Source organism: Eptatretus burgeri, chromosome 13 (genome assembly GCF_056783735.1).
Source record: "Eptatretus burgeri isolate ZD-2024b chromosome 13, Ebu_testis_v1, whole genome shotgun sequence".
In the NCBI taxonomy this organism is placed as follows: Eukaryota; Metazoa; Chordata; class Myxini; order Myxiniformes; family Myxinidae; genus Eptatretus; species Eptatretus burgeri.
In genome coordinates this window covers 63423829-63435961 of record NC_140973.1, presented here as the reverse complement: position 1 = coordinate 63435961, position 12133 = coordinate 63423829, and the positions used below count along the sequence as shown (strand labels likewise).

The window sequence follows — 12133 nt, the reverse complement described above, 5'->3', positions numbered from 1 at the left end:
TGAATTTTATGTTGTATATTTGCTGTAATTATTTGATCCAACTTGTTTGTTTTTTTTTTAAAAACATGAATGAGGCTCATGAAGAGCAATGTGGGACACACATCAAGGGAAACAAGAGAATTGCTTTGCAATAAATGTCTTGGTCCAAAAGGGTATAAATAAAATTGATGAAATTCTAAAACTCAAACGTGTTTTGTAATTTATCATAATAAAGCCATGTACCAAGTTTCAGTTGAATATGAGGAAAAAGTCTGAAAAATCACAGGTGGGACGGACAGATGGAGACCAAACCTAAAGCCCCCTCCGGTGAAACCGGTAGGGGACTAATAACATGGTTGGGTGAGGAAAGGTTAATGTGGGTAATAATGATCATGGGTCAGCATTAGGGATGACGAGATTGTAGTGCACTGCTTGTTTGAAGTCATGGTGGCAAAAGTGAGACGGAACAGCTTCTGGAAGGCACATCCGTAGATGGGAGAAGCGAGGAATAGAATAATTGAGGTGTGTGGTCGACCTGGATTTTGAAAGTTTAACTCGGAGGACGTCACTGGAAGAACAAGTGTATCCTGGTGTTGCTGGGGAGAGTAAGAGGACCGAAAGAGCAGAGAGAGCAATGTTGGAGAGTAGATGGTAGAAAACAGACCACTGACCTGCCTCCAATGAGAGAAGCAAAATAATTGTGCTTTAGCCTCAACACCAAATATTCGAATAATTTTGAGAGCTTCAGCTTGCACAGAATCCAGGAGACGTACGTCATGCTGGGGTGCCAGCAAATAAAGAAATATTCCATTGAGCCTCCAACCAAAAGCCTTGCATATACTGTAAATACAATTTTGTGTGGTCAACAACCTAACTGGAATTTCTACCTTCAAGTCTTGCCCTGAAAATAAAAAGTCAAACTTTTGCACATATGCATGATGCTTCACTACTCTATGACATTACACTAACATAAACAAGCATGTTAAATAAAGGAGTGATAGCTGTGCTTGACCCCAGAAATCTTCAAAACTGAACTGCATTTTCATTGTCAGCATGAGTGATGTTGGGAATATGCACAAGTAGCCAACTTGTGCTCGTCACAGATTGCAGGTGGAAACCTAGTGGCAGCTTGGCTCAGTATTTTTCTTCCAGCCAGTATAAAGGTCGTGCTTGGCTTGCTCGAATTAATGACCTGCGTGTTTCACGATGAGCCACGTGGGATGGTCCCATTGGAGACACAAAGCCAAAGTGTCGCGAATGAAATGGATGTTCCTTTCTACCTCCCGAATCACAACCTGACGTGTTGTGTTCCCAACGAGATGGCATCTTGTGTAACCAACTCGACTTGTTTGTGCATTTTGATTTGAAGCAACTGATCACATTCCTTGTACAATTCGAGATTCCAAGCATGTAATGCATTGCCAAAATACATGAAATTGTGTTTAGCTTATGTAAATACCGGTAATAATCTGGATTTTTTTTTTTCTAATTCCTTAGGTGTCCACTGATGGGTTTTTGGAAATGGGTCGATGGTTCACAACCATTAGAGATTAGGAGGTTCCTCTGGACACTGACACCCAACAAAAGAATTTGGGTTTTCTATTTGGCAATGAATGATAGACTATCCAAATGGATGTGCTTTGTGGTTTTCCATTGCCTTCCGTAATCGCCTTTACTACCAGAATCCACAAGTGAGTGCTGGCAGATGGGAGAATTGATGCAGCAACCTGCCTGCTGAGCTCCAGTAGGGAGTAAAGGAAATTGGAGGAAGAGGGGTATAATCATGGAGGTGTGTGTGTGTGTGTGTGTGTGTGTGTGTGTGTGTGTGTGTGTGTGTGTGTGTGTGTGTGTGTGTGTGTGTGTGTGTGTGTGTGTGTGTGTGTGTGTGTGTGTGAAGGGGCAGAGGGGAATCAAATATTCTTCCACTCCATTTTGCATACTTAAAAGATCTGCAAATGGATCACTGTGCAGTTGTTGTAGTTGCTTTTTTCTTACCAGAGTATGGAGAAACAGCATCAATAAGGTTGAAAGTGGTTTAAAAGTGTTTCCACTCTGAAAGGCATACAAGGAAAACAATTGTTTGGGAAGTTCAAAAACAAATGTGTGATTTGTAAACCCGAGCTCATTGCTCTGAAAGAGTCTTGTAAGGTTAAGATTCACAGATATGAGCACATGGTTAGAGTGTAAGAGTTATGTAAATGAACACAACCACCTTGTTGTACCTATGATCTGTGATTCCATGTAGCCCAACAAATTATTATTACAGTGACGGTTATTTACATCGACAGACGTCGAATCGTATATGCTCTGTCTGAAGTTGGTTTTGATGAAACATAAACACCGTCCGAGACCAGTGACTATGACATCCGAGAAGAGTGTTAAAAAAAAAAAAGCAACCACTTTCTATCACGATGTAAAATACATGACAACAAATGTGTACACAATGGACAAGTGTTGGGTAATGAATTATTTAGTGCTGCACACATCCTGGAGGAGGATTTCACTGTTGTGCACATGGTGCCACCATAAAACAATTACACCAGGCCCAATGTTGAACTCTGAACTGTTTTTAACCGTTGTTCCAGTGTTTGCCGTTGAGAATTGATTAGATGAAAGACCGCCATGTAACTATCTTTAGGTGTCGTGCTAAAATGTCATCCAGTGCGTCCACTGTTCACTATTTTAGAATGTGGGTGTCTTATAATTACCTCTTCCACTGCAGGTTGACAGAGGTTATATTTTCACAACTGTCTGTCAGCAGGATATCTCAAATCAAATGGAAGACCAAGAAGGAACCTGAAGAAGTAAAGATGGAGTTATCAGGGGGAACCTGGATCGGAATCGGGTTTCAGCCGCAACTCCACAACCTTAAAAACCCATCCAGGTGCAGCCAAATGAGCCTTACAGAAAAAAAAAATTCAGCAAGAATTCACTTCTTAAAGAGGTGAAATAATAAAAAGCAAGAATTGGAATGAATAAAGAGAACTTTGAAAAAATTGGAAACAAGTATGAGTGGAACAAAGATGTCAAGAATAACCTGGACAGAAAGATTAAAGCAGTTACTCACCAGGTTCAAATGCAGCAACATGTATGAGCTAGCAGTGGTCTGTCAGTGGGGAAGCACAGTCCACACAGCATCAGGATATGGTGCAAACGTAATGAAACAGAAGACGAAGAAGGAACCTGAAGAAGTAAAGAGCAAATATGGAGTCATCAGGAGGAACCTGGTATGGACATATTCTGACGAAACTTGGGAAACAGGTTGGGTGTATGACAAGCACAAATTGATTCGATTTTGAAAATCTGGATCTGAGAATTTTTAATGATGCTTCATAATTGAGAGATTGGACCAAATACATGCCTGTGCTGGCTTAATGGTTAGGGTGGTGGGCTTGGGATACTAGGGTCCTGAGTTCAAATTCTGCTCAGCCGTTGAATTAATACCGGGTGGGGTTGACAGCCTGTCATCCTGCTGAGGTCGGCAAAATGAGTCCCAGCTTGCCGGGATGACTCAGCCATTTGAGTATCCTTTGTCGGAGTGGTGACCCATCCAGGATTGTGCCCAATTGCCCGGGAGACTGCTGTGGCAGCACCGATGCTCTGTACAGAGTGTGGTCCTGTTGGATGGATGGCCAAAAATGATACACTCGTATAGCATATGTGAAACAATTATGGATGGACTCAGACGAAACTTGGTTGATGAGTGGGGGAGGTCAGGTGTGGGAGCATGTGCCGGAACAGCGCGTCGCTGCATCCACTTTCCGCCGATACTCCAGGGGCCTCTGTCTAGCCATACCCCAGGCAGATGCCTGGCCCATCCCCATCTCCTTGAGATGCTGATAAACCTGCTGCAACCACGTGGAACGTGGTCGGCCCATTGGCTTCCTCCACTCACAAGGCTCCCTCGCTGAGAGAATCTGGTGAGCAGGATCAGCGTCAGGAAAACGAGCCACATGTCCACGCAGCCGCAGCTGATGCTCACAGACTATGCAGGTAACAAATCTCATTTGAGTCTCTCTCAGCAACTACTCGTTGGACACAAAGTCCAATCAGCGATAACCAAGGTTTCTCCGGAGACCTGGTACCAAAGGAATTAAGCTGCCATTTCAGATCCCTGGTCAGAGTCTAAGTGTCACATTGGTACAGTGAGACTGGAAGCATCAAGAATCTGAAGACTCAGGCTTTCGTCATCCTGCACAGGAACCAACAGTGCCACACCCTGTGATCCAGTGAATCCATGACTCCCCAGGCCCAACCCAGACATCTGTTGACCTCTGGCTCACAGCCAGCAGAGACATGAATATCACTGCCAAGGTAAGTGAATCTCTCCATGACCTCAACATCACCACAAACAGGGAGAGACAAGAGAGCAGCATCCAAGCTGTCAATGAAAGCCTGGATCTTAGTTTTGACCCAGGAAACTCGTCATCCCAGCTGCTCCGACTCCTCATTCAGCACCTTGAGGGTCGCCAAAACGTTCTCCAGTCTCCGCAAAGATGACTGCAGAATATGCTAAATCAAGGTCAGAATTCTTGACATTCCCAAACGACGCACTGCAGCTTGATCTCTCCAACATCCTCCTCAGAATCAAGTCCATACGAGCGCTGAAAAGTGGGTCCAGTACACACCCCTGACAAACTCCAGTGACAACTGGAAATAAGTCGGAGATCGTATGACCACATCTCACAGCACTCTCAGTACCAGAGTATAGTTCAGACATCAGACTGGTCAGTTTTGGTGGCACCCCACAAAGACCAAGAATCCTCCAGAGGGCATCCCAATTCACTGTATCGAACATCTTGCAAAGATCAATATAGGCTGCAAGCAGCCCCTACCAAAATGCTCGTCTGCGTTTGTGAGGAACCGAAGGGCAAGGATACGGTCAATCGTTGACCTCTGATGTAAAGCCTGACTGCTCTGGGCACTGGTGATCAAGCAGAAAGTGGCGAAACCGATTCAGAATTATCCAAGCAAAAACCTTGCCCAACACTGACAGCAGCATCACTCCTCGGTAGTTGTTGTCTTGGCGATCACCCTTCCCTTTCCAGAGAGGGACAAAAAGGCCCCTCTTCCAGTCAGTTGGGATGACGCCTGTGTTCCAGCAGAGCACAGAACTGCATGCAATGACATGAGTACAGTATTTCCACCAGCCTTGAGAAGTTCAGCATGGATGCCACAGATCCCTGGAGCTTTATCACATTTCAACCGGTTTGTCACAGCCTGTGTTTCCACAAAAACAGGTGGATCACAGTTGATTGGAGGGTCAGCAATAGGGATTGTAACACCCCTTACATCCAACTCAACTGGTGGATCAGCCTGGTACAGCCGCTCAAAGTAAACAGACCCATGGGCCTTCACTTCCGATTTCCCTATCAAGAGCCCTCCACCCTCCTCTCTTACTGCAGTACACCGAAGGATGGGCTTGGAGGAACGCAATTCGTGAATTCCCCTCGAAGCAGGACGAGAATCACTTGACCACAGGTGATGCTCTACCCCCTCAGATTCCTCGCACATAGGCATCCTTGTCCACCCTCGGCGCACGTTCAGCTTTACGCCTCAACTCCTTGAACAGCTCAGCTCTGCCATTCAGCCTGGCCCTGCGACTCTGGTCAATGGGAGCCAGTGTCCCTTGAGAGACAAAAATTTTCTTTGCCCTTCGGTGAGTTCCAAGACATCCACCAACAATATCAAGGATGGTGGTCTTGAAGGCACTCCACAACTCTTCAGGATTCCCCAAAGCACTCAGACCCCCCCCTCCCAAATCCCCACTCAGCCTGTTCACAAACTTCTCAGCCACCCTCTCATCCTTGAACTTGTCAACATCCAGCCTCGGCGGGGATGGGACCACTCTCCTGGATTTAAGTTGCAACTTCAGAGTTGCTACCCCAAGCCTGTGGTCAGTATTGAGGAACTGAGCACTCCGGGAGACCCTGTAGTTCTGGATCATCCTCCAGTGACCATCAACAAGCACATGGTTAATCTCCTTTGCCACATCACCAGTGTTGGCTAGGGCATGGCCAGGCTGAGGCAGACGAGGCAGTTGCTTCTTCGCTCATTTCCTGAAATAGGATCTGGTCTGAGCCCTCTGGCCATCTGAGCTCCCTGGGGGGTAAACTATCAAAGCGACCCGGCAGTGCTCTGAATACTGTTATCTCCCACTCCTATCACAATGCCTAAATAGGACAATACCCCCCTCCCCCACTGACAGTGACTGAACAACCCTCCTCCCAGTACACTGATCTCATGAGGCATCAGCTCTCATGAGGATACCTTGCGCATCCTCAAGGCTTGGGATGCCAGTCTGCACAGAAGAGTGGCACTAGCCTTCAACCATCATCAAGGATGATGAGGAACATTGCGATTGAATGATGACAGAACATGTGGGGTCGGGCGTGGTGAGGGTGTAGGGTGGGTTTACCATGGGGGCTAAAATGTTTTGACACAAATAAAATTTACTGTTTGACTGTATGTATATATATTTTCATGATTAATGTGGTTGAAATGAACATTAACATTTTAAAATTTTGAGCATTGAAATTAGCCAAGAATAGGTTCCTGGGCATCAAAAATGCATTGGCTTCTGGGGGCCGCTCAAGGCCCCCAGATCCCTCGCCATAATGGCTTCGCGCCATTGGCGCTACGTGCACAGTCACATCAACCAAGTTCACCTCTTTTCGCCTCATCACTTTTGGACCTCTGGCTACGCCCTTGGTTGGAATACCAAGTCCAGAGATGAGGCTGTGGGCACTGAAAGCATGAACTAACCACCCAAAGTCCATGACTTCTTGCAACGTCAAGGAACTTAGTGCTCTTCTGGTTCACAGTTCCAGACACATGTTCCAGACAGTTCCACCCATGTTCCAGACAGTTCCAACCATCGTCTCGTCCTGCTTACCCATGTTCACAGTTCCAGACCCATGGGGGCCAACACATGTCAAATAACCATCACTATCAGTTCCAGTCGATGCATTGAAATCCCCCAAGACTGGAAGTGTATCTTGCCTGGGGCACTGATCAACTACAGACTCCAGTGTGGCATAGAATGTGGCTTTTACGGTGAGATATCACTTGCCTCAGCCAGAGCATGCACAGAGATCAGAGAAATGACACCCAAGGAGTATTCGTCTCATACGAATCGAATCCTTCGTCTCATAATATTCTCGTTGACCGGTGTTTCCGCAATTACCATTGGAATCAGCTTGTTGGACACAGCTACAGTACCTCCTTGAACATGGTAACCATCAGAGTGACCAGACCAATTGTAGGTGTAACCACCCGCCATGATCTTGCCGCAATCTGGTCTCCGAACCTCAGAGAGTACTGCAATACCGATGTCCAACCACTTGAGCTCAGATGATAACAGAGACAGGTAATCATCCTCTCTTTGGGCTAGGACATTCCAGGCATCCAACCGAAGGGACCGCCTCAGGTTAACCCAAGGAGACCGCCATCTGGTGGATGACTCCTCAGCACCACCCCGACATGCATGACCGCAATCTGACCCGGGAAGGTTACCCCGTGGTTTTTCTCCCATCATCAGAGTAGGAGTCCCGAAGGAATGGCCCCAATCCCACAATCCGATGAGCTGCCCTGCGGAGGACAGCTGCACAGGAGGTACTCCCAGGGAGTGGGTTTTCAATTTACTTTGTGGTTTTCTTGTGTTTTACTGTGGTCGGAGTGCAAATCCTGCCATCAACCTCCTAAAAAAAGTAACCCAACTGCAGGAGGATGTCCGCAGACACAGTTGGGTACAAGATATGGATGGCCTTTGGGTCATGTGCTCCTCGGCCCTTTGACAGGTTTTCTTTTTAATCCTGCTGGGTGTCCATATCATACACCCTCATCAGAAAACCTGGTGGGGGAGACGGTTTAGTCACCGGCATCCCGACCCTGAAACAGTTTAGTGCAGGTTTATATGATACCTGTAGCAAGTCACAGATCTGACCCGACAATAGGTCAGGTTTGGTAGGTGACAATAACAAGCTAATTAGGTTTTGTTTGAGGTCCAGTTCTTCAGTGGAACACAAAGTATAAACTGTTCAGTCTGACAGGTATGTGCTCAATCGAGTGCTGCTCTTGTGTAATATGATTTGCAAAACCAACTTACTTCTGTGGCTTTTGAGGCCTTTAACAAAATTTGTGATCTCAAAGCTGCTACTTTGCCCTGTGCTTGTAATTTCCAGCCCTGCCAAGTCTTGCTGCTCATTTTGGTGGAGCGAATCCAGGTTACATACCAGATTCGGTGGCCCAATGGTTGGGGCATCCGTTCCGAGTTGGAGGTTGGGGGTTCAAACCTCAACTGAGTCATACAAAGGACTTTAAAAATTATATATACTGCTTCCTTGCTTGATTCTCAGCATTTTGGATAGAGGATGGACAAACCAAAAGTTGAAAGGGAACTTATATGATAGTTTATTCACTTTCTTCCATCAAACAAGGTTATGGATATTGCTTAGACATCCATCATGCAATACCAGTAAAAGTTTTTGATAGATAACATTGGACTTTTTTTTTTACAATGACATCCCTTCAGCACAAAAACTTTTGCATAACCTTCACGTAAGTCCTGTACGAATCGCTATCATCAAGTCCGTGCAAGCCGTGCTCTCTGGTTAACAGGCACAGTTATCCAAACAGCATGCTTCACATATGTAACTGTCAGTTGCTACTGTTCAGGTTAGGGAGTGATGTAACACAGGCAGAAAGCCCTTTGGCTGCTAAAAACATCCCAATGAAGACTAAGTCTTTGGGGATCCACTTCAGTGCAAACCATTATTCCTTTTGAAATTGCCTGCTTTATCCCACGCAGCTCACCGTACATTTGCAAACTGTCTAAAGCATTTGCCAAAATGAATGGCCTTTCCATGAGATTTGAAACTTATTAAGGTGAAGAATTTGTACAAATTGGTAGCTCGCCAGACATCAACGGCAACAGGCTTTGAAGATTCAGGGTGTGGCAGGTCTTGGTATGCGGGCTCATTCTAAACTTAACCTTTTGAATCCTAAGTTCCTTGGACATTTGGCTCCCTCACCCGAAGCTTCTTGGAGAAAACTCCGGCTGCTCGGGTATATGGAGATTTGAAGAGCGGCTGGTAAAATGGCCGCTAGGGTTCAAAGAGTTAATGATGGATGTGCACTCTGCATCGGGGATTGCTCACTCTGACCCACCATGCCTTTGTCAGCCTCGTGATGGCATCAAGTCAAACCACGTTCAGGTATGAAAAGACAGGTCGGTCTATCCTTTTGGAAAAGACGTCAATCCGCTTGTTTTCAAAGAAGTCGCTTGGACATCATATATCTATTAAGACAAGACATTTCTGGGAGGGAGGTTGAGGTGTGTTAGCTTTCCGACCAAGTACAAATACGCATTTGGAGCAGCTGTGTCAATGAGCCAATTGAAACCAGATATCTTAATGGTTGGGTCCTCCGTGGCACGACAAGGCCCATGGCAGGGCTGGGTTACAGCAAGTACCACCCTCCCAGCTGCAAGGCCTTATGTTGGGGTACAATGCAATACTAGTCTCTGTGACGTCTTGAGCTTGGGTCTGGGTTGAAAGTCAAGATGAACATGCCCGCTTTGTCGACCATTCATCTATAACGTTAACATTTACACTTTTATTCCTCTTCCCTCAATCATGCAAAGCTCAAATCATCTGATTCCTTGTGTTGTTGCATGCAGCGGTTAATGAAAGCTACCCGAGCCCGAAGGTCAAGTGGTTCAGTTACCAGTTGAATTGATTCCCAGGTCAGTCCAACCCAAGGAATCAAAAGAACCAAATTCCTCCAACAAGAAAAATGAATTCCCAGCACAGCACAGGCAGGTTGTTTTTTTGCTCTTCTTGGAAACTTTCCTTTACACTCCAGCCAGCTTCTTCATCTTCTTCAACTTCAACAGCCAAAATTATTCCCACGTTCTTGGAGGTTGGTTTGGGGAACGTTTTGGCCAAAGTCTTTCATGAAATGGCTGGCCATGCCTGATGCTCGACTAAGTAGATAGGGTAGGAATTTGTAAGCAGTTCATGGTGCCGGCGATAACTCGCTTATGCTTTGTGAAGGACACCATGGGATCTTTAATGTAAACCAACCAGCAGACGGAATGTGCAGTTTAACCTCCATCTGAGGGACGGCACACTCACATTGGTGAATCCTCGCCTATGAAACACCAGGATGGCAGTTTATATCTGGGTTGAGATTTGAACACAGGCTAGATAGCTATGGTGAACTTTACGCTCCAGATAGCAAACAAAGTTATTCCTAACCTGAAGAGCCGATACCGAGAACACGCACTATTTGCAATGAGCGGTATTCTACTCACTTTAAAAGACAGATCTTATTCCATACTAGCAAAAGTAACCGTCCCGATTGATGGGAAAAGCAAGCAAAAATACCCGTCCCCCAGTGACGGGAAACTTTAAGTTAATGTATTACTTTAAATTATTTCATTGACTTTAAAAGGTTAATTGGGTTGCACTAAAAAAATCTGGCCTTTTCAATTTGAAACCGATTGGCCACAGTGTTTGCTAAAATTGCTATATTGGTCACTTTGGCCTTGAAGGACACGGTGGCATAGCCCATGTTACTTCCTGCACAAAGTTGTATCTGTACCCTGAGTATAGAGTTTGTAGCTGCAAAGACATGGGCGTGCATCAGGAACAGACCCCAGAGAGAGAGAAAGAGAGAAAACATTCATATATATATATATATATATATATATATATATATATATATATATATATATATATATATATATATATATATATATATATATATATATATATATATAATATTGTATGAGGATAAAATGGCATAAAAACCAGCAGTGCAGTATTTATGACACGGACACCAACCATCCAACTTCCCTCCACCTCACCGCCACCCACCCCCCCCCTCCCCAACCACTCCTCTACCTACATGAGTCTAAAACCAACAGGCGAGCAAAAACAAACACACTTTTAAACATAAATAAAATAAAATTCTTCCTTCCCACACAGAAGTCTTATCCCATAACAGTCCAAAAATAAATCCCCTGTTTAAATTGCACAGACTGAGTATCTTTCTGTTTTTTTACTGAACTCTTCCTAATGCAAAGGAAGATCATGTATCGCTTGAGATACTTGTAGTGATGCTGTTGATATAAAGCACGACCCGGTCACCATTCTGGGTGACGCAATGGAAAGTGGTAACCAGCAGGACAACAAATGAGCCCTCCATTGTCTGAGTCCCCAAATGAGTCAAATTGGACATTGTGTCATTATGGTACATCGGCAGCAGGGGGTGCTGCATTGTTAAGCAGTACACCATTTCCCAGGGACATCAGCAGCTGCGATCATACTGATTCAGAATTTCCTACGGTATTTTTTTTTTTTTTTTTTTTTTTTTTTTTTTTTATACCTTGGTCGAGGCTCGTATGAGAGCTAACACACAACTCACAGCAAGGAGGCATGAGACAAGAGGGGCGGGAGTGGAAGGGACAAAACATTGGGGAACAGACACAGGTGAACTGTGGAAGGGAGAGGGATGGGGATGGGACGGGGAACATGGCGAGGGGAAGATGGACATTAAAGGGACTTTCAGGAAGGAAAGCAGGAGAATTGAAGGAAGTGGGCTTGGGTGGATTATCGGGGGTAGAAAAGATCGAGGATTTGGATGGGGGAAGATAAGAGGTGGTGGTGAACAGCTGTTTTGAAAGCCTGGAGGGAAGAATGGGAAAGAATAGAGTGAGGAAGTTTATTCCAAAGGCGGGAAAAAAGAGGAATGAAAGAGTGAAGATGAGCAGTGATTCGTGATTTTGGTAGTTTTACCAGAAGGGGGTTGTTGGCGGACCTTGAGCGCCCTGTGGAAATGTGGTTGGGACAAATCACAGAGAGAGCAGGGGGGGCAAGGCTGGAGAGGAGTTGGTATTATGGCAGAAGAGGGATTTTGGACCTGCATCATAACCACGCAAGCCTCATCAACTATTCGTGTGAATGTTGAGCATCTGTTAGGTAACATGCAAGAAAAGTGTTCTCCTTCGTATGCAGCACATGGCTGCAGGTAGCATCATTGGCTGAGGGCGCAGCTGTGCGGTTGATGCAATGCCCCGATTACCAGTGCACTGGTACTCATTTTGCCAACCTCAGAAGGATGACAGGCTGAGTCAACCCCACCTGGTGTT

At 45.4% G+C, this 12133-nt stretch overlaps 1 protein-coding gene across 2 annotated transcripts in view; it reads right to left on the bottom strand.

The window, feature by feature from the left end:
- The window catches only part of CWF19L2 (CWF19 like cell cycle control factor 2), an 86031-nt gene continuing 73898 nt past the window's right edge, over positions 1 to 12133 (bottom strand). The window contains exons 18-20 of one of the 2 annotated variants that reach the window (XR_015050837.1): positions 3047 to 3162; positions 2688 to 2775; positions 1 to 2031 (exon numbers count right to left, since the gene is read on the bottom strand). Coding sequence is in view for 1 of the 2 variants with exons in the window: in XM_085852768.1 (XP_085708894.1) it covers positions 3052 to 3162 (111 nt within the window). In the remaining variant the exon portion in view is untranslated. Of the gene's footprint in view, positions 2776 to 3046; positions 3163 to 12133 lie in introns of both variants that reach the window. The other variant, XM_085852768.1, reaches the window with a different exon arrangement.